Raw genomic sequence first — 26,576 nt, 5'->3', positions numbered from 1 at the left:
ACGAATAGCTTTTCCTTAGATGGCTTTTGTCATTTTTGCATTCCAGCTACAAACAGTGTGGCAGGAAGACCTAAGGGGGGACTATTAAGCCTTTTCAAACTGGATATGAAAGGTACCTTAACTCAATGCCCCTCGGGCTCAGTAGATTGTCTAATTGTTGAGCTTTCCACCCAGGATAAGGGTAAGATCCTTTTTATAAATTTTTATAATTCACATGCTAATGATTGCACCAGTCAAAATCTGGATGACTTGGATAAATTTTTGTCAGTCTATAGTATAAATGTTAATACTTTTGAGTTAATATTACTAGGGGACTTTAACATACATCCATGTACCCTACCATGTATTAGGAGGGATGAGGAAGGCCCTCCCTTTTCCTCAACTGCTCATCCAGAACATACTAGGCAGGGGGATTATCTTGAGCTTTTCCTTGCTAAATGGAATTTATATGAGTCTGGCTGTGGAGACGGGAATAGCAGGTCCCCTACGTTTAAGGGCAAATAAAATGGTACTATTATAGATTATATTTATTTGTCTTCTTTTTTGTTAAATAGTGTTTTAAATTATTGTACTGAGGTGTCAGTTTTTAGTGATCATAATCCTGTTGTACTTGTTTTTAAGAACACTGAACTGATTTCTCTCAAACTAGTCGCAGAGAGTGGGGGCTTGAACCTTAAAGTCAAAGACCAGAATCGAAGGTTGAAGTGGACAAAAATAGTCCCTGAAACTTTTTTTCAGGAGGTCTTATCCAAAGTGGAGGATGAAATCTCTATATGTCTAGCGGAAAATCCAGACCCTAAGGAGGTTACAGTAGCATTTGATCAGATTTGCTTAGAAATTAATTGTAGTCTCCAGGCAAAATCTAGCCAGAAGGCACTCGAGGGCAATAGATGGTTTGATAAGGAATGCTCGAAAGCACATGGTGTACTACTTAAGGCACTAAAATCTATTCCTAAAGATCGATCAAAAATAGTAAATGCTAGGAAAGTGTATAAAAAAACTATTCTAGAGAGGAAAAGGACTCTGAAAGATAACGCCTTGGCTCAACTCTTGGATCCAGTAACCCTAAAAAACAGTGGTTTATTCTGGAAAATAATAAATCAGCCCTTTTTTTCTGATGAAACTAATACTCCTTTAGAGGCAAACATCCCAGATGAGGGCTGGATAAAACACTTTAGTCAGATATATTCTAATATTGGTCCTCCAGGTGGAATTTTAGCAGATGAAGTTGGGGAAATCTCCCCTGACAAGGATGCAGTTATTTTTGCAGTTGCAGATGTTGAAAGGGCTATAGACCTAACCACAAAAAACAAAGCCCCGGGCCCAGATGGGGTACCTGGGGACGTTTTTAAAAGTTTTCCAAAATTTTGGTCTAAGGTATTATGCAAGGTTTTTAATAATCTTGCATTTGATAAAATTCCGTCTTCCTGGAAGAAATCTATAATTATACCAGTGTTTAAAAAGGGTAATAGGCAAGACCCATCTTGTTACAGGCCGATTTCATTGATTGATTCCTCAGTGAAAATTTTAGGTCGAGTTATCTTAAATAAATTGAACGATTGGTTAACAGAGAAAGGGGTCCTAGCAGATGTGCAGTATGGTTTTAGACCTAAAAGGAGTACTATAGATCAAGGCTTGAATTTGTATTTATTAATAGAGAAATACACGAAGGCAAAGGAGGGTTCCATGTATCTGGGGTTCATGGACCTCTCGTCAGCCTTTGATCTTGTAAATCGATCTAAATTATGGAAAATCTTACTTGACATGGGACTGGACAAGGCTCTTGTTAACCTCTTAGTAGATTTACATACTGACCTAACAGCTTCTGTTAGAGTTACTACTGCGGGGCGATGCACCAGCCACTTTAACTCAGAAAGGGGAGTCAGGCAGGGGTGCATTCTGGCTCCCCTTCTTTTTACTATTTATATAAATGCCTTGGAATCTACACTAGAAGATGCTACCCAGGACACCCCACGGATAGGAGAACTCGGTATTCCGGTTCTCCTATACGCGGACGATGCTGTCCTGCTTTCTCGTACTGGTGTTGGTCTTCAACGATTATTGGACGCCTTTGAGGTTTTTATGACTTCCTTGGATTTAAAGATCAACGTTAAAAAGTCCCAGATCATGATCATGGGTAAGGGTAATAAAAATAAACTCCCCAAAACTTTTACTTGTGGGAGGCAAGAATTGTGTAGAGTAGCAATATTTCCATACTTAGGGATCACTTTCGATGAGAAAGGCTCCTGGGGCCCCCAGATAAAAAATAGAAATGTTGCCCTTGCAAAGTCGTCCTCTGCTCTTCGGGGTTTTATGAACAAACTCGGGGCGAGGCCAATTGTTAGTTTGCTAAAAATTTATGAAGCAAAATGCCTTGCAATAGCAACGTATGGAAGTGCGATATGGGGATATTGCTCTATGGAAAGTATACAGATCACGGAAAATAAATTTCTAAGATCGGTTCTCTCTCTCCCACAGTCTACTTCCACACACATTGTCCATACTGAATTGGGTGTGGGCTACATTTCAGACTTGATCAAACTGGCCCCCGTTCTAGCCTGGCTAAAGATCTGGCTGAATCAAGAAATTCCGCTCAACCACTCCATATTAAAAGATTGCCTGCAGCTGGATAAAGTAAATAAAATAGCGTGGCTAGTTTATATCAAAAATTGTTTTGTTAGATTAGGGATAGCGGATCTTTTTTATTCCCCGGAATCAATAACTGTTAAAGATATTGGACTAATTAAAAGCATGATGAAAGATCTGTTATGTCTAGAAAGAGAACAAGGTGAATATGAGAAACCATTGGTGCGGGCCAGTATCATTTTGAGTACTTATGTGGGCCCTGAATTATATTTGTCTATTGTAAATCAACCCTTTCACCGGTTTCTACTCACACGCTTTCGGTTTAACCTGATCCATCTAACTCTTGGCCATTTTCAAACCTGGTCTCCTCCGGAAAAAGGAACGCCGTGTAATTGTGATAATTTTTCGATCCAGAATACAATGCATTTTCTGTTATTCTGTGACCATTACGCGGCCTTAAGAAAGAAATATTTGTTCCCAATTTTAAAGGAGGAGGGGTTTATACAGGTCAAACCTGCCCTCTTGTTCTTACAGTTATTACAGACCCCTAGGATTATGTTCCATGTTGCTAGTTTTTTAGTGGGAGCTGTTAGGGTTAAGAAAAAGAAGTTCGCCATCAATCCGATTATTTTATTGTAATGAATTGAGTGATTAATTAACTTTTTATAGGAAATGTAATTTCTGCGAATCTGGGAGAATATTAATGTTTTACGTTAAATGATGTTTTTAGGATGTTTTACTTTACTGACCCCCCTTTTTTGAACATTGTAGATAATATAAATTGTTGATTGCCTGTAATATTTGATTGAACTTTTTTTCTTTTTTTTATGCCTTTTTATGATATTTATTTATCGAAATAAAGTACTTTGACTGACTGACTGACTGGTAAATAGACAACTGGCATATTTAATTTACTTGTATGTACCTAGTAAAGTGGTATACCATACACCTAGGGCCTATAAATTAAATGCTACTAGTGAGCCTACAGCACTGATTGTGCCGCCCACACCAGTATCCTTTCAAACATGTCTCAGGCCTGCCACTGCATGGCCTGTGTGTGCAGTTTCACTGCCTCTTCAACTTGCCATTTATAACCTCTTGCGCAGCCTTGAACTCCCCTTTTATTACAAATAAATCACCCCTAAGGTAGGCCCTACGTAGCCCATAGAGCATGGAGCTATGTAAGTAAAAGGCAAGACATGTACTTTTAAACTTTAATGTCCTGGTAGTGAAAAACTCCTAAAGTCATTTTTCACTACTGTGAGGCCTACTCCTCTCGTAGGCCAGCGCTGGAAATTCCTTAATGTATCTTTAAGCTGTAATCCTGATCAGAAAGCAGTAGCTATATCATGTTTCATATCATTGGAATGGTAATTATTACCCCTCTTTATTGATAAATTCAAATTTAATCTTACTATTTTAGAAATGCCACTCTGAGAAAGTGAGCACTCCTCTGTTCTTACTGCTGTGTCTGCCTTCCAGCCTGCCTCCAACACACATCTGAGCTAGGAGACAGCTACAATTTGTGCATTCTCTTTGGATAGTCCACAAACACAGGTAGGTTGGGTATGACAAAGGACTCATCTGCATTCTGATGGGCCTTCCTATCCTGGAATGGTGATGCGGAGCATCATTGACAAAGGGCCTGTGGTTAAGCTGAAGACTCGCATCTGCTGGAGGCGTTCCGCAAAGCACACCTCCATCAAGCCCAACAGAGTGCCTCCTGCACAAGGACATAGCACAGCCCAGATGCTGCGGTTTATCTTCTAACTAGAACGCACAGGCACTGCCTTCTTGAATTGAAAGTGAAGTGAATCTTTGATCAGCAGCTTACGAGCATTGCTGCTCCGTTCCAGCAATTCACAGATAAGCACAATTGACTGACAGCTACTTAGTTCATCTTATGGTATCTTAGCAGATTTATGCTTTCAAACTAAGTATAAGATTGCCTCTGACTTCAATTAATCTTATTTTCTTTGTACCTGGCACTACAGAGTAAGCCTGTATTATATAATGTGCATATATTTTATTAATGCATATTGGTGCATTCACCATCCTCACAAGCCCTTGATTAGCAGTCTCTCAATTAATTAATATATTATACAGCACCAACCCAATACCCCTACCAGTGTATTAATACCACGCATATTCCCAACATGTCATCTCCTGGGACCAATCCACGCGGTCTAACTAGTGGTCTTGTGCCATTCCTGCATACAGGCCCTGCCTACCATTGCCACCAGTATGTATTTCTTCTCTCCACATCCAACCCTCCAGTCATATGCAGCTCAATTGCTAATTTTGGACATTTTCATTAGTTCCTCCAAGTTTTTTTACAATCCTGATGAGACCCTTGTGCCCTGTGTAGGGTGGAAACACCGTTGACATCAACTAAAGACAGACCTTTTCATTTGTGAACTATACCCTGGGAATATCACCCCCTTGTGGATGTATGTATGCAATATAACCGTTTGTCTTTTGAAATAACACCAATTTGCCATTCATGCTCACAAAATGGGTCATCTTCCTTCTTTGTTTCGGTTTTTCACACTTGGGATTTCTTTCAAAACTATCTCACCACTCACCTAATTGCGATTATTTGGTCTTTGCATTTTTATGTCCATAAAACTAAAATAAAGTTTTTCCCGATTACAGTATCTAAGCAGGGTTTGCATTTGGTTCCTTTTCTGTACAAAGTGGTGCACAGTTTACAATTGTTGACCTTAACTGAAAGGTCCAGGAACTTGATCTCTTCCAGACTCTGGGATCTACTGAAGTTAATGCCTTCTGATGTGTTATTCAGCCACCCATTAAACAGTTTAAGATCGGATTCGGTATCTGTCCAAATCATCAGCATGTTGTCTATATAACACTTCCATAAGTTGATATTGGCAGTAAAGGGATTAGTCTTGAGATAGATATCAGTGTTCCCATACTGATCTATGTAGAGAACATCCAGATTCGGGTGAATGCAGCTCCAATGGTGACTCCTTTAGTCTGGCAGTAGTAATCGCCCTCGAACACACAAAAATACTCTCTCATGGCTATTTTGCAGTGGTTGATCATGAAATCGGTAGGAACCTCCATAAGATAACCCCTCCAATCAAGAACTGATTGTTTCTAGAGCTGGTTCCTGGGGAATGTTGGTGTGTAATGCCATTATACCCATTGTGACCAACATTTGTTGAGAAGAGGCAAAAGGGTCAGGCCTTGAAAAATCTACTCACCTACTCCCTATGGTGAGTAATCTTTTATTAGGTCGAGCTATTTTGGGACCTACTGCCCCTTCTGAGGAGTTGTCCTCCTTCACTTTCTGGTCAGTCAGAAAGTGAAGGAGGAATAAAGATGCCTTTAAACCTTGTTTGTCACATTTGCTCTGTGTTCAGAGAGAGAGAGGTCAAAAGTCAGTTTTCTCACAATTAATTTTCCTTCTGACTGCATAGTTCTGGGATTTTGTCAGGTTTTTCCTAACACACAGCATTTAAATAGCCAAGTTAACTGTAAGAACATTTCAAATTTATTTCAGTAGTTGTGAAAGCCCAATGTTTGTACTTCTGTATGATGAAAATGATTTTAATAGGATGAACACAAATCAGAACACTTGACTTAGTGATGTGCAAAGAATAAATATATTTTCTGAAACCTGACTTTCACAGATGGTTAATATATTATATAGTTGTAGGAAGTTGGCTCTGTATATACTATCTCAAATTAAGAGATAGTGTGTGCAGAGTCCAAGGGTTCCCCTTAGAGGTAAGATCGTGGCAAAATTAGATCATTCTAATGCTCTATTTTGTGGTAGTATGGTCGAGCAGTAGGCTTATCAGAGGGTAGTGTTAAGCATTTGTTATACACACACAGGCAATAAATGAGGAACACACACTCAAAGACTTAACTCCAGGCCAATAGTTTTTATATAGAAAAATATATTTTCTAAATTTATTTTTAGAACCACAAGTTCAAGATATGAAGTAAATACATAAAATGCAAGGTACTCTACTCAGGTAAGTAAGGAACTTTGAATTAGAGCAATAACATATACAGTTTTAGTTAAAATGGCAGTAAGCTATTTTAAAAGTGGACACAGTGCAAAAGTCAACAGTTCCTGGGGGAGGTAAGTAATGGTTAGTTTGTCAGGTAAGTAAGACACTTACAAGTCTAAGTTCCTGGGCATAGGCAGCCCACCGTTGGGGGTTCAAGGAAACCCCAAAGTTACCACACCAGCAGCTCAGGACCGGTCAAATGCAGAGGTCAAAGAGGGGCCCAAAACACATCGGCGCCTGTGGAGAACAGGGGTGCTTCGGCTCCAGTCTACCAACAAGTAAGCACCTGCGTCTTTGGTGGGGGCAGACCAGGGGGGGTTTGTAGAGCAATGGGGGGTTGTTACTGTTGTTGAACAGAGCCGCTGTTCACATGAGTTTCTTGGTCCTTTGGTTCAGGGCAGTCCTCTGAGGCTTCAGAGGTCGCTGGTCCCTGTCGGACGCGTCACTGTTGCAGTTTTCTTGGAGTAAGAAGACAGGCCAGTAGGGCTGGGGCCAAAGCTTTTGTCGTATCTGTTGTCTCTGCAGGGCTTTCAGGTCAGCAGCCCTTCTTCTTGTTTCAGGTTGCAGGAATCTAATTTCCTGGGTTCTGGGGTGCCCCTAAATACTAGATGTAGGGGTGTGTTTAGGTCAGGAGGGCAGTAGCCAATAGCTACTGTCCGGGAGGGTGGCTACACCCTCTTTGTGCCTCCTCCCTGAGGGGAGGGGGGCACATCCCTAATCCTATTGGGGGAATCCTCCAATCTCAAGATGGAGGATTTCTAAAGGCAGGGGTCACCTCAGCTCAGGGCATCTTAGGGGCAGTCCTTACTGGTGGGTGACTTCTCCTTGTTTTTCTAATTATCTCCTCCAGCCTTGCTGTCAAAAGTGAAGGCAGTGGTCCGAGGGGCGGGCATCTCCACTAGCTGGGATGCCCTGGGGTGCTGTAACAAAAGGCATGAGCCTTTGAGGCTCACCGCCAGGTGTTACAGTTCCTGTAGGGAGAGGTGAGAAGCACCTCCACCCAGTACAGGCTTTGTTCCTGGCCACAGAGTGACAAAAGCACTCTCTCCATGTGGCCAGAAACTCGTCTGGTTGTGGCAGGCTGGCAGAAAATGGTCAGCCTAGCACTAGGAGTTGGACTGGTATTCAGGGGGCATCTCTAATATACCCGCTGGGTGCATTTTACAATAAATTCCACACTGGCATCAGTGTGCATGTATTGTGCTGAGAAGTTTGATACCAAGCTTCCCAGATTTCAGTGTAGCCATTATGGAACTGTGGAGTTCGTGTTTGGCAAACTCCCAGACCATATACTCTTATGGCTACCCTGCACTTACAATCTCTAAGGTTTTGCTTAGACACTGTAGGGGCATAGTGCTCATGCACATATGCACTCACCTGTGGTATAGTGCACCCTGCCTGAGGGCCTTAAGGCCCGCTAGAGGGGTGACTTACCTATGCCACAGGCAATGTGAAGTTGGCATGACACCCTGAGGGGAGTGCCATGTCGACTTAGTCTTTTTCTCCCCACCAGCACACACAAGCTGTGAGGCAGTGTGCATGTGCTGAGTGAGGGGTCGCCAGGGTGGCATAAGACATGCTGCAGCCCTTAGAGACCTTCCCTGGAATCAGCACCCTTGGTACCAGGGGTACCATTTACCAGAGACTTATCGGGGTGCCAGGGCTGTGCCAATTGTGGGAACAAAGGTACAGTTTAGGGAAAGAACACTGGTGCTGGGGCCTGGTTAGCAGGGTCCCAGCACACTTTTAATCATAACTGGCATCAGCAAAAGGCAAAATGTCAGGGGGTAACCATGCCAAGGAGGCATTTCCTCACAATAGTTTTATCAGTGAAGCTGCAAGTTAGTAGGAAGGTGTTTGGACATTTCTTGGACATTTTCTGTCTTTAAATTACAATGTGTGACCACATCATGCTCTAGTAATATATTTATTAAAAGTACCACAAATATAAGTTTGAACAGCATCAACATATGGACACAAATATTACCTTAACTGCAGACAATGCCCTTCCCTGACCCCTAATGAGGTACTGTAAGCTGGCAGCCAAAGGGTTTGTGCTGCAGGAGGTTGGGCGTACGTGTCCCAAGGACAAAATAAACAAGAAAACGTGTTGTCCTTGTGCCAAAACAATACGTCCTTTGAGTTGGGCTACAGAAATTCCACCCGACACACAAACATACATACACACCTATGTTACATTTAGGTCTTAGGGGTGGATAAGGGTACAGTGTGGTAAGGGTATTTTTAGGGTTTAGGGGTTGGTAAAGGTACAGGGTTATAAGTGTTTTTAGGGTTTAGGGGTGGGTCAGGATATTTGGTGGCAAGGCTATTTTTAGGATTTAGGTGTGGATAAAGGATATAGGGTGGTTAGGGTGTTTCTGGGGTTTAAGGGTGGGCAAAGGAATTGGATGGTAAGGGTGTTTTCAGGGATACAGGTGGGCAAGGGTATTATTTGGTAAGGGAATTTTTAAGGTTTGGGTGGGTGATGGTATTGGGTGGTAAGGGCCTTTTCATGCCAGGGTAAGGAAATAGGATGCCAAGGCTATAAAAAAAAAAAAAAAAGAAGGGGTTGTGGGGCGTTCCCCCAAACAGAAAATGTACATTTTTTTAATGAAGGAAGAAAATAAATAAATAAATAAATAAATAAATAAATAAATAATCGGGGTTGGTGGAGCCTTTGGCCAACTTAAAAATGTAATATTTACATACACAAATATCAATGTATATATTAAAAATAAGGGTTTCACTTATCTTCTATATACTTAATTACACTGTAATGTCATACCACATCATGCATGGTAAAGACATTTGTTTTAAATGCATGCATTGTAGTGTCATACAACCCACTGGTAGGGAAGAATATTTCAAATAAAGCCAAGATTTCAGTAGCTTGTGGAATTTCAACAGATTTGGTTTGAGCCTGATGGAAGAAATTAGTAGGTCTGCCTCACTCAGTTGGAATGCTGCAGTAATATACCAATTTAAGGAGAAAAGAAATGAACAGTCTCTCCTCTGCCAAAGAAGAAATGCCTGGTATGGGCACAAGAGGGAGGAAGCGAAGGCGGAAAGAATTGAACAGAGTTGATAACCTTTTACTACACAGTTTTCAATTAGAATTTTATCAGGACACAGTCATCTTTGGTGCATCCAATTTGAGGCCAAAGACAGGACACAGGGCACAATTCATTGCATGGCAGGGAGGATTGATAAATAAAATTAGGAGTGGTCTTCGTAGGTGAGATATCTGCAGACAGGATAAAGAAAAAGGAAGATTACAGCCTTAAAACTGGACTTGAGTCTATGAAATTATTATTCTGAACAAAACTGCAGCTTTAGAGATACTGCAATTGAGGTTAACAAATGCAAATATAGGCTGAAAAATCTGCAACCCTCTTTACCGTCAAATAGTCTCACAAATCAGTGACAGAAACTGCATTTTGAGGGAAAAGTCTGAATTGCTATTCGGAGTTGCAAGTATTTAAGAGCAATGAGCAAATTCAAGGTAGTCTATCATTACATAACTTATCTCAAGGGACGTTAAGATGAATTTAAATACACTAAAAAATTCTGAAAGTGACTTGTCTTCTATCTTGCAATAGAGTGATATTAATGAATTAAGTTTAATATTCCATTTAAAATATATTTGTGCCATAAAACAAAACCGTTATGGTACTTCTTGTAAATTATATAAATGTGAATGGACACTTCTTAGAACATAAACGTAATCTCTATCTCCAACCAGTCGCTATTCAATCATGTCTTTGATGGCAAGGTTGCCCTCTGATGTTGCAAGAAAATACTATTAAAAAAAGATTTATAAGCCTAAAGACTTTACCAAAATCAATCTGAATCAATGCTTACTCTGAAAGGACAGGTGTGAAGAATAAGGGCAAGGTAAATCTTTATAAGGTAGTCTTATTGAAATGGAAAGAGGATCATCCAATTTTTTTAATATATTTTCGTGGATTTCCTCGAACAAAAATTTCAAGTAACACTACTTTGTCAGCTCCCGAGCATTAAGACACCAAAATAAATCATGATGGATCATACAGACAAAATCGTTTATAGTATCAAAAACTGTCATATTGAAAAGGTCCGAGTCAACGCAGCAGTGTCTAGGAACAGATGTTCATTCACTTAGGAGAGGGACGGGCAGTGGCCGATACAGAATTCACTTGAACATTTACAATGTCACAGGATGGCATTAACTTTCTGCAGGCTCCTGGGGGTGCGCTATATGGCACGCATTTTGCCTCTAGTCCCAATGAGCAAGGTTTGGTTATTGGCGCAGTGAATACACTCGCCTTCATTGATCTCACTACGATGAGTGGAGGAAGTGATAGGTGGGTTTAACTGGGGAGGTGCAAGTGGGGGGTGGTGACAGGGAAAATCACTTTTTTTAAAAATTTACATTTGAGCGGCTTAACAAACACCCTTTTTAGGCCTACACCTGTGACTTTCTTTTTATAATGCAGGACGTACTTGTCATATATGTGGGAATCACAGATACAGTACACAGATGTGTGGGTAATGGGCACCGGGTGGCCAAGTTCAGACAGCACAAGATTACTACCTAGGAGAAAGGTCAAGGGCATGAAGGTGATAGGGAGATGAGGGACAGGTTGCAGAGACAACAGGTAGGTGAAATGCCATAAAAAAAAACACATACAAACAATAAGATAATGGTAGTTAGAGTCAGATTATTAGCACCAAGATGACAATAAGAAGTGAGTAAAAGGAAACATATATAGCAGGGAGAAGGAAGGGAGGCAGGCACAGGGAAGGAAGACTGGAGCATGAAGAAGGCCAAAGGCAGCACCCAGAAAAGGAGATTTGTGCTGAGGCTCTTATCAGATCATGAGGAGGTGCCATGAGAATTTATCAGAAAACAAGATGGGGAAGATGACTGAACAGATGAGCTAGTGGGAGAAAGGGGTTGGATTCCTGACTGGCAGAAGAGGATTGGAAGAGCAAGAGATGAAGACCAGAGAACATGTTGGGAATAACTCAATAGGAGATCTGAGGTTCGGATGATGAGACAAAGGGACTCCTGCAGGCTGTCTTTTATTTCTAAGTAGATGAACAGAATATCCCCCATGTAAGCCTGGGTCAGGGGAATTGCCCGAGCAGACAGAAAAACTTAGAATGCAGGAGGCTACGAGACCTCAAATTGGACATAATGCTCATTTCAAGTCTGTTGGACACGTACCCCTTGCATCACCCTGTATGTGTGATCCAAACAGATTCCAGATTTCCCTATATTTTTTGCCGGGGAGGGGCAGCAGTAGGGGATAGACGCATCCTAAATTAAATATCTGAAGTGCTTTCAGAACTTATGGCAATATGTGAGACGGTCAAGTTTGATGCTTTTGCCAACTCCAATTTGCTTTGATTAAGTAGTCAAAAGAGACAAAAGGTTTTAGCAACACTCACTTGCTCTGGTTAAGGTTGTTAATAACAGGAAGGGAGTGACGACCAAAATCCATCACCTTAGTTTTTGAAATACTGATCAAATGGGCACTGTGCACGATATATAAGTCCAGATAGCTCTGCAGTGCATACAAGATTAGTGCAATAATAGCTATGTAATCCACAAAAACGGACGGGCAACAGAGTCAGCACCCAAACATGGCAAAGCGAGTGGTGTACAGCAAAGTGGAGTGGTGCAGACTAGGTATAGAGCACAGTGGAGTGATGTAGAGTGGAGTGGTGTAGAGTGGAGCAGAGCAGCATAGACCAGAGTTGTGTGGATATAAGTACTGACTGGAGATAAAGGAAATTGAGCCAGATGGTGGCAATGAAAGAAACAGTACCTGAATCAAAGCATGGTCAGTAGAATGGCACTAATTAAAATGATTCAATCTGTGCTTGCTCCGTGCTGCACAGAATGAAAAGGAAGTGAAATGCACTGGCAGCATAGAAGAGGGATAATTAACTCAACGAATTGTAAGCAACAGGTGGGCTCCAAGTCTCTTATTGTGAATACCCCTTGTAAGCACAGCACATGCGCTGTCCAAACATGATCTAAAAAAGAAAATAACAGGCCAAAACACAGCTTGGTGCAAACCACATTCCTGCCCACTGTAATATTACTATGGATTTAGAATGATGCATCACAAAACTTGTGATACATTAGTGCACATAAATGCGGAACATCTTGTGGTAAGCTTTTTACTGCAAGTTAGTCCCCATTTAAAGCCCAAAACCCTTATGAAGCAGGAGTAACATTATGCCTCCTGCCTGCAGTAACGTAATTACTGCACCAAAGTATTAACAATGGATTTACCACAACCTCAAAGGATGGCCTAATATCTTTACCAACTGAATGCACACAAAGTTATGGTGAAGAGACCTACAGTGATGTTGGACGAAAGCTCAAGGCCATCAAATGGGCTAAACACTTGCTTAAGAACTACAGCTCTTCTAAAACGGACAAATGTTAAGTAAACGGATCAACAGAACTACAACAAACAGCACAAATTGCATTCTGCACTGATAGTAAAAGGTGTGTGCCCTCCAACAGGAACGTGGTGTAACAAATTTAATTTGAATGCATCTGGTTCAATAACGAGCTTGCCCAGGGCTGTAAAAGCTCAAGAGGAAGGGGACCATTAACTAGCTCGCCAGAGTACAGAATTCATTGTGTGACAAGAAATAAGAATATAACAATCCTCTTTCCTTTTATTGCAACCTCTGTTTGTTTATGGACTAGAATTCTAAAAGGGTTGCTATCGGTCCTATCTCCCTCCCAAAAAGAGTTTGGATTGCAAAGATCACACAAACTGGGAAAAGCCATACAATGTCAAATTAGTATACAATGCCTTACAAATGGTTTTCCTAGCTAATATTCTGTAAGTATTCTAGTTTTAGTCTTAGAATATTTAGGATAAAGAACTTGGGAACAGGTTTATACAAATTTGAGAACACGGGTGCATGTACTTAAATGTAAACTTGTGTAAGTGTGTGGCAAAATTGCACATCATTGAACTACGGACATCAATATCTAGGACACCTTTTTTGAAACAGGAGACAGCATTGAGCACATTTATCCAATAGAGAGTAAAATTGCTGCTTCTGGATATCATTTGTTTAAGGAGACAGCCTTTATGCACTACAGACATGCCTTAAATACTCGTAGGACATTTTGACAACTGCATGTTTGGGGTAAACTTGGCACATGGAAAACCACAACGGCAGATGCAGATGTGATGTAGAGCTGTTAATTCATCACCTGTTGTGCCCGGCTGGGGCTTCTGTTAATGATTTTATCGCCCCTGAGGATACGGTTGTGCATTATGCCTCAGTGGATGAGGTTATTTCGTAGGTGTGGACGGGGTGCCGAAATGGCAAAAATATGACATAAAGCTTTTAGGGTTTTGCTAGTTCACCCAGAGGATTTTTCTTTGTTGGGCATGCAGTTTTATGATGCAATTTACTTGGATAGGATGTTACTGATGGGTTGTTCGGTGTCATGTTCTTTGTTTGAGATGTTTAGCACATTTTTGCAGTTTTTTTTTCAATTTCAGTGTGGTTTCAAGTTTGTGACACATTATCAGGATGATTATTTCTTGTTTGGAAAGCCTGATTCAGGTGAGTGTGGTAGGGCGTTACTGGTGTTCGAGCAGATGATGTCCCACTTTGGGGTTGTATTGGCACAAGAGAAGACGGAAGGGCCTTCAACATGTCTGAATTTTTGGGGTATTGAGTTGGATTCTGTAAACATGGAGGTGAGATTACCACAGGACAACGTGCAGCAGTTGGTTTCGATGTTGGAGGAGGCTGTGCGTAAACCTAAGCTGGAATTGTGACAAGCTCAATCTTTACTTGGTCATTTGAGTTTTGCTTGTAAGGTGGTGAGAGTTGGCAGAGCCTTCTGCAGAAGGTTGGGTTTTGCAATGCGTGGAGCGGTTTTGCCGCATCATCAAATTCAGCTTCGAGCTGGTGTTAAGGATGACTTGAGGATGTGGATCGGTTTTCTTCAGGAGTTCAATGGTGTGACTATGTTGGTGGAGGATTCTGATTGGTTTTGGCAAATTAATTTTTTTTCAGATGCATCTGGAGCGAATGGTTTTGGCCTTTTTTGGGACGGGCTTTGGGCGGCGGAAGCCTGGTCATTGAGCTGGAAGGAGGTTTGGCATAGCATTGCCTTCTTGGAATTCTTTCCCCTGGTGGTTGCATTGTCCATTTGGCATCCCTGCCTGGCTAATAGGAATGTGGTTTTCAATGTGGACCATCTGGTGAACTCGCAACGAGCAAGAGACAAGAGAGTGCTTCGGCTGTTGAGAATGTTTTTGTTGAATTGTTTGAAATTCAATACAATGTTCAAGGCTAAGTACGTGCCTGGCATTAATAATGATATTGCTGCTGCTCTGTCTCGTTTTCAGTGGCAGAGATTCCGTGGGCTGGCACAGGGAGCGGATGCACAGAAGACTGCAGTACCTGGGTAGTTGTGGGAGATAGGAGAATGAGGATGTTGCAGCTGGTATTTCAAACCATAGCTCCGTCCACGAGGAGGAGTTATTTTCGGGCCTGGTTGGAGTTTTTGAATTCAGGTGCTGTAAAACGGGAGGGTGGGGTGGAGGGTTGTGGAAGAAGGCGAGAGGATGCTGTTTGTTTTATTATGCAGCAGATTGAGATTAGGTTGTCTGCGGTTACAATAGTGGGTACGTTATCGGGGGTTTCATTCTACGGTAAGTATTTTTGGGGCTATGATCCGGCGGAAGGGGAAATTTGTAGGAGAATATTGGCGGGTTGGGCAAAGTCGGGGGGTGCTTGAGTGGATCGTAGGCGCCCGATTACATCTCAGTTATTGCGGGCATTATTGGGGGTTTTGGTTGAGGTTTGTTCTTCTTTGTGGGAGGTTCAGTTGATGTCACTTTGCATGTCTTGGCTATTTCATGGGGCATTTCAGGTTTCTGAATTGCTGGGAGTTAGAGGGAAAGAAGGTATTTCACGTTTGGATGTTCAGTTAAGAGGTGGGGATATTTGTATTTGGTTACGTTCATCTAAAATGGATCAGTTGGGCACGGCCCAGGAGGTCATATTAAGAGGTAAGGACTCTTGTGATTGTCCCCTTAAGCTTTGGATTTCCTTCGCCAGATTGTTGCCAGAAACACCCAGGTTGGTATTTGTTCATCAGGACGGTTCCTTGTTATCAGCTTCTCAATTGCTTGCAGTTTTGAAGATGGCAATTAGAAGGTTGGGTTTGGATCCACAATGTTATAGGACACATTCATTTTGGATTGGGGCTGCCACAGAAGCGAAACGGTTGGGTAGACCAGATGAAGCTATTATGGATTTGGGGAGGTAGAGGTCTCAATGTTTTCAGCGTTATGTGAGGTTTTATAAATAAGGATTTGGTACTATTTAATTTCTTCCTCCATTCTCTTATCTGACTGAGCCGCGCTCCCTATCCCCTTCCCACTCGCCCTTCCTTTTCCTTTTTTCTATACCTTTGTACCATTACAAATTACTTACGTTTACAATGTTCTTTTGTAGGTTGTGTCGGGGGTCCGGACAGAGCCTGTTCTGTGTGGATTGTAGGGCATTCCTTCATTCGTTGGGTGGAGAAACAGGCATCATCAAGGCATTTTGGTTGGCAATTGGGTTTGGATGGGGCAAGGATCAAGATTAGTTGGGTGGTAAGAGTGGCATGAGGTGGGGTGAATTGTTATATGTACTTTCTAAAAGACTTGAGCAAGGGGTTTGTCCAGATTTGTTGGTTATTCATTTGGGAGAGAATGACTTAGTGCCGCTGTCGGGTATTGGTCTCTTGAAAGCCATGAAGCTGGATTTGGGTAAGATCAAGGAACGTTGGGCAGGTACTCATATTGTGTGGACTAGTTTAGTGCCCAGGAGATTTTGGAGAGGTGCAAATTAATTTGTAGGCATAGAGAAACCGCGTAAGAAAGTTAATAGGGAGATGAGAAATTTTTGTAAGGCGCAAGGTTTTTCGGTATTGATTCATGAGACTTTGATTGGTTCGGATGTGGAGTTATTTAGGCAGGATGGGGTACATTTATCTTTTCTAGGTAACATGCATTACCTTTTGGAGCTTCAGATGATGAGTGCTGAATTGTTGGGTGAGAGACTTTGGGATCTGTAGTTTTTTTTTTTTTTTTGGTCTTCGGGTGGGGCAGGAAAAGAAAACACCTATCTGGTTTTCCTGTGTGGCGGTTTTTTTTTCACAGAAAGCCTTTGGGGGGGGGGGGGATGGATGCTAAAAGATGAGAGGTCAGGGAGTTTTCACAGGCAAGGGTAACTACAGAAGGTGGACAGCAGGACAGATGGGTAAGGGATGAGGGGTAAGTTTAGAGGGTGGGGAGGGGCTAGGAGGACATATTTGTATTAGTGAGGTTTATTTAGTTTTGTGAGGCTTTTATGCCAAGGTTATTGTGTTATTGCCAGACCTGTTCTACTAAAGCAGCCTTTTACCCCTTAAAATGAGTGTTGTGGTCTGTACACTGTTTGGCCCGATGTCAGTTGCATACTGCTTAACTTGGTTGATGTCTCGTTTGTTTTTTTACGACTTGTGCCCTACTCAAACTTGATAGCATTCTATTTTAATTAGTAAATATTTGACTACGCACTAAGAGAGCTAGATGCACTACAGATCACTTCACCAGTGCAGCAATCAGTGCACACCAGCAGCAAGGTTCTGTCAATCGGCACAAACTTTACTGCCATGTAACTTTTAAAGGATGGTGTAGAAAAAACAAACGTGAATGCTAACAAGTTCGTTAACTTGCTTAGGCTACGTCATTTAAAGGAATGTCATGGGAGTATTGACCTTCGCAATATTCCAAGAGAACCTTAAGCCCCCACGATTCTGTGATGGGGTAGCCAAGAATAAAAGACGTGCATTTTCACTTTCAGCGTTTCTCAAAAAACAGTCGAAACTGTGTCCAATCTGGATCACGGCCGAGACAGACAGAGAACACATTGCACATCTACATAAGACACTGTAAGAAGCAGACACGAAGCCTTAATCGAGGTTTCTCGCCCCTCCTTCCTAGCAGCGGGCTGTCAGCTGTCACAGGACCCGTATCCCCGAGGCGCCGGCGCTCTCACCCGTGCAGCAACGCCCCGGCCGTCCTCCCGCTCACGGATTTTCTAGTCCAAAAGTAGAATACTGACGCTGATGGACATGGTGGAGATTAGGGCTGGAGGGCACCCCATGAACTCCTACCAGAGTTCATAGCCGTCCGAGAGGAGGGGCAGGGCACCAGGGCGGGAGCTTTGTTGACAGCGAGAAAAGTGATGCGCAGCTTCGGCCTGCAACATAATGGAGCTGGTGAGGAAGTTTGGTTAAGCATCACAGCAGCCTGGTTCAGGGAAGCTGAGCAAAGCCTTTCATAGTTCTTCTACTCCACAAGCCCCGAATACCTATGGGAGAGCTCGTCGCCCACGGAAGTTCCTGTCTCTAAAGCCCCTGGAACTGTGGGTGATATAAACAATGCCCAGACCACTCACACTTAACCCAGGTTTACTTCTCGACCTGCGGCAGCTACCGACGTACCTGTACTGCTCGGGTGAGCAGGGTGCCGGCCCCAGATGCCAGCTTCTTGAAGTCCATGGTGCTGGAGTGTGTACGCCGCTGGCTGGGAGACGGCTCTTCCTGCCGTGGCAGTGACCAGTTCCCATTAGAGAAAGGACCACTAGCAACGACGCAGCACAGCGTGACAAGCACGCTAGGTCACGCCCTACTTCCGCACGGTAAACCGAGAGCGAGTCACATCGTGCAGTCCGGCATGGGATGGAGGCGGAAAAAGCCTGTCTGTTTCAGCTGCGACTGCTAGGCACGCAGATTAGCAAATCTCTGTACAACCGGAATTTAACTCTAGGAATGTTCGTGGCTGTACATCGAATGCATGGATAAGGAGAGGGTGTGGCCTGTTACAGGGCGAAAGTCCTACAGAAGAAGTGGGGGACTAACTAAGGCTGTGTAAGTGGCATCATTGCGTGTGGCATCACTGGGCGTGATTTCGCGGGTGGCATCACAAGGCGACATCACAGAAAGAGGCATCACGAGTAATGTAATCACAGGAAGAACCGTCACAAAAAGTGAGTGACATCAGCTATTAAGACATAGCACATATGTTTAGCAGTGGCCACCTGTTCGTAAATTTCATGGACCATCCGTAATTTGTGCATCACGTCCGTTGTCCGTGACGATCCCCATTACGGATGGCCATTGTCTGTAATTTTGGGGATTGCAGCAAGCTGTGCTGCTCACCTGCAGAAACCTCAGAGTTCTGCAGAACTCTCTATTGGGGCAGCTCAAACTCCTCCTCTGCTCACAAGAGCACCCCTCCCGACCTCACACTGACGCTAAAAATGCCCATTGTTATTCTGTCTGCGGTTGATTGTCACATCCAGAGTGACAATGGGCCAGGCTCAGCATGTGTTGGGCCTCCTCCTACACTGGCCCATGGCAGGTCATTCTGTTTTTTATCCAGGGGTTTTAGCACCGCACCAGGGTAAAGTGACCAGGCATCCCAGATTTGCCAGGACAGTCTTGGTTTTTCACCTGCTGTCCTGGCTGATTTCAGTAGATTTGGCGTGCGTTCCAGTTTTCAAAGAGGGCTGAATGAAAAGAGTGAGAGGCACTGTAGGAAAATGCCACTGTTGACATGGTTACCCCTTAACATTTTGCCTTTTGTTGATGTTAGTTATGATTGAAAGTGTGCTGGGAACCTGCTGATCAGGCCCCAGCACCAGCGTTCTTTCCCTAAAACTGGACCTTTGTCTCCAGAATTGGCACAGCCGTGGCACACGGATAAGTCCCTTGTAAATGGTACTCCTGGTAGCAAGGTCCCTGTGGCCAGGGAAGGACTCTAAGGGCTGCAGCATGTATTATGCCACCCTAGGGACCCCTCACTCAGCACATGCACACTGCCTCACAGCTTGTGTGTGCTGGTGAGGAGAAAAAGACTAAGTCGACATGGCACTCCCCTCAGGGTGCCATGCCCACAACCCACTGCCTGTGGCATAGGTAAGTCACCCCTCTAGCAGACCTTACAGCCCTGAGGCAGGGTGCATTATACCACAGGTGAAGGCATAGCTGCATGAGCACTATCCCCTACAGTGTCTAAGCCAATTCTTAGACATTGTAAGTACAGAGTAGCCATAAAGAGTATACGGTCTGGGAGTTTGTCAAACACAACCCCCACACTTCCATAATGGCTACACTGAATACTAGGAAGTTTGGTATCAAATGTCTCAGCACAATAAATCCACACTGATGCCAGTGTGAAATTTATTGAGAAATGCACTCAGAGGGCATCTTAGAGATGCCCCCCTGCATGCCAGCCCAACTGCTGGTGCTAGGCTGACCCATTCCTACCAGCCTGCCACTTCCAGACTAGTTTCTGGCAACATGGGGTAAGTGCCTTTGTGACCAGGAACAAAGCCTGTCTTGGGTGGAGGTGCCTCAAACCTTCCCCTGCAGAATCTGTAACACCTGTCGGTGAGCCTCAAAGACTCAAGCCTGGTGTTACAATGCCCCAGGGCACTCCAGCTAATGGAGATGCTCGCCCCCCGGACACAGCCCCCACTTTTGGCGTCAAGTCCATAGGAGATAATGAGAAAAACAAGGAGGAGTCACCCTCCAGCAAGGACAGCCCCTAAGGTGTCCTGAGCTGAGGTGACCCCTTCCTTAGAAAATCTTCCATCTTGCTTTGGAGGATTTAGCCCAATAGGATTAGGGATGTGCCCCCCCTCCCTAAAGAGACAGTAGCCATTGGCTACTGCCCTCCAGCCCTAAACACACACCCTAAATTTAGTATTCGGGGGCGACCTTGAACCCAGGAAAACAGATTCCTGATGACCTAACAAGAAGAAGGACTGCTGACCTGAAAACCCCGCAGAGAAGACGGAGACGACAACTGCTTTGGCCCCAGCCCTACCGGCCTGTCTCCAGATTCAGAGAACCTGCAACAGTGACGCATCCAGCAGGACCACCGACCTCTGCTGACTCAGAGGACTGCCCTGCAACACAAAGGGCCAAGAAACTCCTGTGGACAGCAGCTCTGTCCAAAGCAACAAGAAGAAACCATCTTCAAAGCGACTCTCACCTCCCTCCTGAAGCATGAGTCCCCAACACTCTGCACCCGACGCCCCCGGCCAGTGTCCAGAGAAACAAACACTGCAGTGAGGACCCCAGGCGACTCCCACAATGTGGCCACCCTGAGACGACTTCCTTGCACCCCCACGGCAACGCCTGCAGAGAGAATCCAGAGGTGCCCCCTGACCGCGACTGTCCGGTAACAAAGAACGTGATGCCTGGAAGAAGCACTGCACCCGCAGCCCCCAGGCCCGAGAGGAACCAACTACTGGTGCAGGAGTGACCAGCAGGCGGACCTCATCTCAGCCCCTCTGTGCCCTGCCTGCCTCGCCAGAGTGACCCCAGGGTCCCTCCATTGAAACCAATACAAAACCTAACACCTACTTTGCACATGCGCCCAGCCGCCCCGGTGCCACTGTGAGTGTATTTTGTGTGCCTGTTTGGGACCCCCCCCCCCAGTGCTCTACAAACCCCCCCTCCCCCGGACTGCTCCCCGAGGACACAGGTACTTACCTGCTAGCAGACTGGAACCGTATCACCCCTAGTCTCCATAGGTGCCTATGCTATTTGGCCCCCACTTTGACCTCTGCACCTGACACAGCCCTGTGTTGCTGGGTGTTTGGGGTTGACTTGAACCCCCAACGGTGGGTTGCCTATGCCCCAGAGACTGAACTTGTAAGTGTACTAATAATAATATTGGGGTGGTTTGAAGGAGAATTGGCGCTAACCTTTATGTAGTATGTCATAATATCCTTACAAGTCACGTCTCATTGCCAACCAACGGTGCTAGTTCAAGGTACCTCTCTAGAAAAAACCTTGTGAAATGACAATCCAAAGATTTTTATCCTCAAATACATTCACACTAAGCACACGTCTCGTTATATATATTAATACAATCAAATTCAGTCCCAGTAGATTCCAAGTATTCTTCTTTATTTCCCCTTATTAATTTCACTGCAGCCAAGCCAACACGTGTTTCATCTGGGGTGTGTCGCCCCAGACTTCCTCAGGGCTTTCTAGTTCTGTAAACAACACACAAATATGTTCTCTAATTGAATGTCCAATCTAAAAATCTATATGTACCAACAACCAACCGCATGCAGCATATTCAATTAATTAGTGTTCAATAGGTGGAAACCAAGCATTAAGAAATAATTATATGTGTGTTAACCTTTGCCCATGGATTTATAGTTTTGAATATCCTTCATGTCTTCTAACTATATAAATAATTATATTTCTAATAGCATGCCCCCTCACCCTGGTCTTTAAAGCATGCACACACAAGTGAACTTCCAACCCCCTAAGTGGGGATCTTCTTAGTCATATGCGTATAGAATCCATATTTTATACATAAACGCTCTACCTATCTTTAAATGTTAAATCTCCCAATAAGCTCTTCTGGAGTATTCCTCTTTAGTATGAATTCCTCCGTTTATATCCAAATAGGTATATAGGTATTGCCAATTTAATCCTCTATATAATGAAATGATATTAAATATCAAGTGATTCCAATTATATTTGGTCATCTTTCTATCGAGTAACTTTTCTATATACAATCTCCCTTTCTCATCTCGCTTACCTGCTATTCATTTATTCATTGAAGTATCTCTCTTTCTTTGGATGTTTCCTGCCCAGAACCTGAAGCGTATCCTCCAAATGAGTATAAAGCAGCTTAATATGAGTACAACCCCCACCGGGTAACTATTTTCCCTTAATTTCTTCTCCCTGTAGTTCAAAGCCCTCTAACCTACCTTTGTCATCTGTCGTGTTCTCGTTTGGAACGCGAGTACGCTAATAGACTCCCAAACGGAGTCCGTTTTCCTTCTTCCTACTTATATACCCACCCCTTCTAGAGATAGAAAGAGGACTACATTATATTGTGAATTCTACACTAAACCTTTTCTTTATTATTATTTACATATTTCCATTGCAATCTTCTTCCTTACTCGCTAATAAACAAAACTTCAACTATTCCGAGTACATATGCAGTTCTATTAAATTCAATATCTATGGTATGTATCTATCTTGTATTTTCTTAAATTATAAAAACTATAAATCCCTATCTTCACAAAGTTTATTTTTTATGGATTACCCTGGCCACACCTAATTATAAAAATATGAATTATAAATTGCTCGTTCCAATCTGCCTTCTGATACCACATAGAGGGATCAGTTCTCTTCCTCTTTATAGTGTATATTCCATTAGAGTAAATATAATCTCAATATTTATTCCTTATCCAAAATAGTGTCTACTACACTATATTAGATATACTAATACAAATTCTATACAGAGAACAACTATTCATACCTAATTCCTATTCCCATAATAGTTTGTTATGTTAGAAATTTGACTTGTGCGTGCATTGCTTAATTATTTAGATTTTTCTAAATCTTGAGAAGAGCTTATTGGGAGATTTAACAATTAAAGATAGGTAAAGCGTTTATGTATAAAATACGGATTCTATACGGATATGACTAAGAAGATCCACACCTAGGGGGTTGGAAGCTCACTTGTGTGTGCATGCTTTAAACACTAGGGTGAGAGTGCATGTTATAAGGAATAGAATTATTTATATAGTTAGAAGACATGAAGAATATTCAAAACTATAACTCCATGGGCAAAGGTTAACACGCATATAATTATTTTTTTATGCTTGGTTTCCACCTATTGAACACTAATTAATTGAATATGCTGCACGCTGTTGGTACATATAGCTATTTAGATTGGACATTCAATTAAAGAACATATATTGTGTATTGTTTACAGCCGTAGAAAGCCGACTCACCCCAGATGAAACACATGTTGGCTTGTCTGGAGTGAAACTAATAAGAAGAAATAAAGAAGAATACTTGGACTCTATTGGGACTGAATTTGATTGTATTAATATATATATAGCAAGACGTGTGCTTAGTGTGAATGTATTTGAACTTGTAAGTGCTTTACTTACCTGCTAAACTAACTTGTACTTACCTCCCACAGGTACTGTTGAATTTTGCAGGGTCCACTTTTAAAAAGGTTATTGCCATTTTCTGCTAAACTGTGTACATTACTGTTTTGATTCAAAGTTCTATATTTACCTATGCCAAGTATCTTACAATTTATGTATTTACTTGAATTCTGAATCTTGTGGTTCTAAAATAAATTAAGAGAATAATATTTTTCTACATAAAAACCTATTGGCCTGGAGTTAAATCTTTGAGTGTGTGTTCTCATTTATTGCCTGTGTGTGCACAACAAATGCTTAACACTACCATCTCATAAGCCTAACTGCTCGACCACACTACCACAAATAGAGCATTAGTATTATCTATTATTGCCACTATCAACCTGTAAGGGGAACTCTTGGTCTCTGTGCACACTATCTCTCACTTTGAGATAGTATATACAGAGCCAACTTCCTACCGGCAGCTTTTAAGTGTTCCAACACAACACTAGTTAGCAACTGTAATCAGAAAACAATTTAATGACTAGAGAAGATGCTAGGCTTAAAGAAATGCGTTTTATTTTCATAGTGCCTTGTTGTGTGTGTTATTATGTGAGTGAGCGCTGTCATTCTGTGCCCCTGGGGTGACACAACATTGTGGTCCTTCTTCTATTTTTGTGAAATGTCCCTTTAAATTAAAAAAAAAAAAAATCTGGTCACCGTACACCAGGGACCAAGCTCTGGGGAAGGGGGGAGTTTGGGAGAGGGTTTTATATTTTGAAATATTTTCAATAGACTTGAGCGTCTATGTAGCATTGCGCAGTGTCTAAGTAGAACAGTGGGATAATGTACCTCCTGCAAAGAAAAAGGTGTGACATGCAGGTGAAACAAATGTTTTTTTAATGTAGATAGCTCAGTGGGTTACTGCCGTTGTCACATAGTTCAAAATCCTGGTGGAAACAAAGCACAGAAGTGAAAGGACTCACCATTGGAGGCACAGGGAACAACCACGCCGCCACGGAGCCCGAGCTGCATGTCTTCCCCACGGTCTTCTACGTGCTGCTCCACCACGAACACCAACGACGGCGAAGACGACGATGGTGAGTGCAGCCGCCTAGCACACAAGGGAGAGGGAGGAAAAAGAGAGTGACACACACACGCACAACACCCGCCAGCTGCATTACTAAAACATTTTTACCCCCTACCTTGGATGAATAATGCAAGGACAAAACATTTTAGAAAAAGTGAATGTAATGAGAACAACACATCAAGATAAATAAGTGAGGCAAGATAATAGATATATACATATGTACATAAAAAGGGACACAGCCCAGTCCACAATGTACGTTGTCCACATGGGCACAGGCCAAATTCCAAGGCCACACATGGCACCTGCCTTAACACGGTCAGAACACTGCAGGGGCATCTGTTTGGAAATAGGCAGGCACCTCAGGCTTAGTCCTGGGGAGTGCAAGGCCACAGTCTCTCAAGTGGGTGACTTGCCCACATGCTCTGGAGGGTGCAACATGCCCTGTGCTTGGTCCTGGGGAGTGCAAGGCCACAGTCTCTCAAGTGGTTGGCTTCCCCACATGCTCTGGAGGGGGCAACATGCCCTGTGCTTGGTCCTGGGGAGTGCAAGGCCACCGTCTCTCAAGTGGGTGTCTCCCACCCTGGTTCTGGAGGGGCAGCATGCCATGTGCTATGTCCTGGGGAGTGCAAGGCCACATTCTCTCAAGTGGGTGAATACCCCACATGCTCTGGAAGGGGCAACATGCCCTGTGCTTGGTCCTGGGGAGTGCAAGGCCAGTTCTGGAGGGGGCATCGTGCCCTGTGCTCTTGATCCTGGGGAGGCTGGGGAAGGTGGGTGTCTTACCCACTGGTTCTGAAGGGGGCATAGTGCCCTGTGCTCTTGATCCTGGGGAGGCTAGGGTGGGTGGGTGTCTTACCCACTGGTTCTGGATGGGGCATTGTGCCCTGTGCTCCTGATCCTGGGGAGTGGAAGGTCACAGTCTCTCAGGTGGGTGTCATACCCACTGGATTTGCAGGGGGCAGGCCGCCCACTAGCCCATGGAGGCAGGATTACATACCGTCCACCGGCGGTGACGGCTGCTCAGTGGTGGTGGTGCTGCTGCTGGGGGGGAGGGCTCCTGCCCATCCCCTGCAGCCTCAGACGGCTGCTCAATAGTGTTGGTGGTGCTGCTGGGGGGGACTCCTGCCCATCCACTACAGCCTCGTACGGCTGCCCAATGGTGGTGGTGCTGGGGGGGGGGAGGGCTCCTACCCATCCCCTGCAGCTGCGGACGGCTGCACAATCATGGTTGGTGGTATGGGCTCTGTCACAGTTCCTGAACCAGGCCCCTTGCCCTTCCTGTCTGCTGGTGCTGGCTCCTTGCTCTTCCCAGCAGCTGGGGCAGGCTCCTTAGTGTTCCTAGCAGCAGCTGGGGCAGGCTCCTTTAACTTCTTACCAGCAGCTTGGGCAGACTCCTTTCCATTCTTGGCAGCATCTTGGGCTGGCTCCTTTCCCTTCTTGGCAGCAGCTTGGGCAGGCTCCTTTCCCTTCTTGGCAGCAGCTTGGGCCGGCTCCTTCACCCTCAGGACACGTGCCCTGGATCCTTTTCCACCACGAGTGGGTGTGGTGACTGGTTGGCTGAGGTGCTTGGCTGGGGTCTTCCCACCCTGGCCAGATGTGCAGGACTGGGGTAGGGGTGGGGAAGAGGTCAATAGTGGATAGGAACAGTTTTTTAGGGACACTGGGGCGGAAAGAGGGAGAAGGTTTGGGAGTGGAGGAAGAGAGGGTGGTTGTTGGAGGTGTCTGCCTGCTGATTTTGGGTGCAGGTGCATGGGCTGGATGCTGTTGTGAGGTGGATGGCTGTTGGGTGTCTGAGTGCTTGCGTTTGTGTACCTTAGGGGTGGGGGACAGACACAGTGGGAGAGGACCCAGGGGACGTGTGCATGGCT

The 26,576-nt window shown here is 43.9% G+C and overlaps 1 protein-coding gene across 1 annotated transcript in view; it reads right to left on the bottom strand.

Moving 5' to 3' along the window:
- Positions 1 to 18,304, bottom strand: part of SH3GLB1 (SH3 domain containing GRB2 like, endophilin B1) — a 184,843-nt gene extending 166,539 nt beyond the window's left edge. The window contains exon 1 of the mRNA XM_069232301.1: positions 18,148 to 18,304. Coding sequence (XP_069088402.1) covers positions 18,148 to 18,204 — 57 coding nt within the window. The 5' untranslated portion in view covers positions 18,205 to 18,304. The remainder of the gene's footprint in view (positions 1 to 18,147) is intronic.
- Between the last annotated feature and the right edge of the window lie 8,272 nt (positions 18,305 to 26,576).

Source organism: Pleurodeles waltl, chromosome 4_2 (genome assembly GCF_031143425.1).
Source record: "Pleurodeles waltl isolate 20211129_DDA chromosome 4_2, aPleWal1.hap1.20221129, whole genome shotgun sequence".
Taxonomy (NCBI): domain Eukaryota; kingdom Metazoa; phylum Chordata; class Amphibia; order Caudata; family Salamandridae; genus Pleurodeles; species Pleurodeles waltl.
Note: the sequence above shows the minus strand (reverse complement) of the source record. Positions and strands in the feature narration are given on the sequence as shown.